Source organism: Lottia gigantea (genome assembly GCF_000327385.1).
Source record: "Lottia gigantea unplaced genomic scaffold LOTGIsca_41, whole genome shotgun sequence".
NCBI classification, from domain to species: domain Eukaryota; kingdom Metazoa; phylum Mollusca; class Gastropoda; family Lottiidae; genus Lottia; species Lottia gigantea.
Genome location: NW_008709421.1, coordinates 2,204,647 through 2,205,350, shown reverse-complemented (window position 1 = coordinate 2,205,350; position 704 = coordinate 2,204,647). Strand labels below are relative to the sequence as shown.

General features: G+C 51.0%; 1 protein-coding gene across 1 annotated transcript in view; it reads right to left on the bottom strand.

Annotated features, from left to right (window-relative positions):
• LOTGIDRAFT_163784 (hypothetical protein) overlaps positions 1–283 on the bottom strand; it is a gene marked incomplete at both ends in the record, with an annotated part of 3,961 nt that extends 3,678 nt beyond the window's left edge. Inside the window, one exon of the mRNA XM_009060298.1 lies at positions 187–283. Coding sequence (XP_009058546.1) covers positions 187–283 — 97 coding nt within the window. The remainder of the gene's footprint in view (positions 1–186) is intronic.
• Positions 284–704: the final 421 nt, after the last annotated feature.

Below are 704 nucleotides of genomic sequence, written 5' to 3'. Positions count from 1 at the left end.
GGGGTCTGGAAACACGTCTCGGCTTGGATGGAGACTGAGGGGTGGTTTGCTGGTCCAAAAACGCACAGAGGGAAGAAAGGTTGGCGAATCCTGGATCACGTGGTGAAAATTCAGATGGTGTAGTAAGGGAAGACGACTCTGAAAGTGAAAAGAGAAGGGGAGTGCCCTCTCTACGAGAGCGTTTACCTATGTCTGCTGGACAAGGAGTAGGTGAACTTCGGGCTCGTTTAGGGGTTTGGTACGGCAGCGTGGTGGCTCTAGATGGTGCAGGTGTAGTGTCCATTTCAGTTGGTAGAGATATGGTTACTCTGGTTTTTGTTTCGTTGATTGTTTGGTAATTACAGCTTGGGTTCCCATAGGAGCGACGGGCCCAGGACAGGGCATGAGAAACGATGCGGTCGACGGCAGGTGATGATAAAGACTTGGTACGAATGGTGGTCAGCTTCACAAAGGGTTCTTCCTACTTATGAGTGGGGACTGGTTGGCGTCGGTGGGCTGGTAGTCGTTTCTGTTGTTGGTCAGGTCGAAGGTTACCTCTTGATTGGTAGGTGTTGTAGGTAGGTCGACGATGGGGTGGGATATAGCTGGATGGGTTGGTTGGTGGTCGGCGATTGGTAGGTGGTAGAGGTCGATGGAAGACAGGGCCGTTGTAGGTTACGTGATATTGGTTTGGTTGACGATTAGTGTTTCTATGTCTGGCTTCT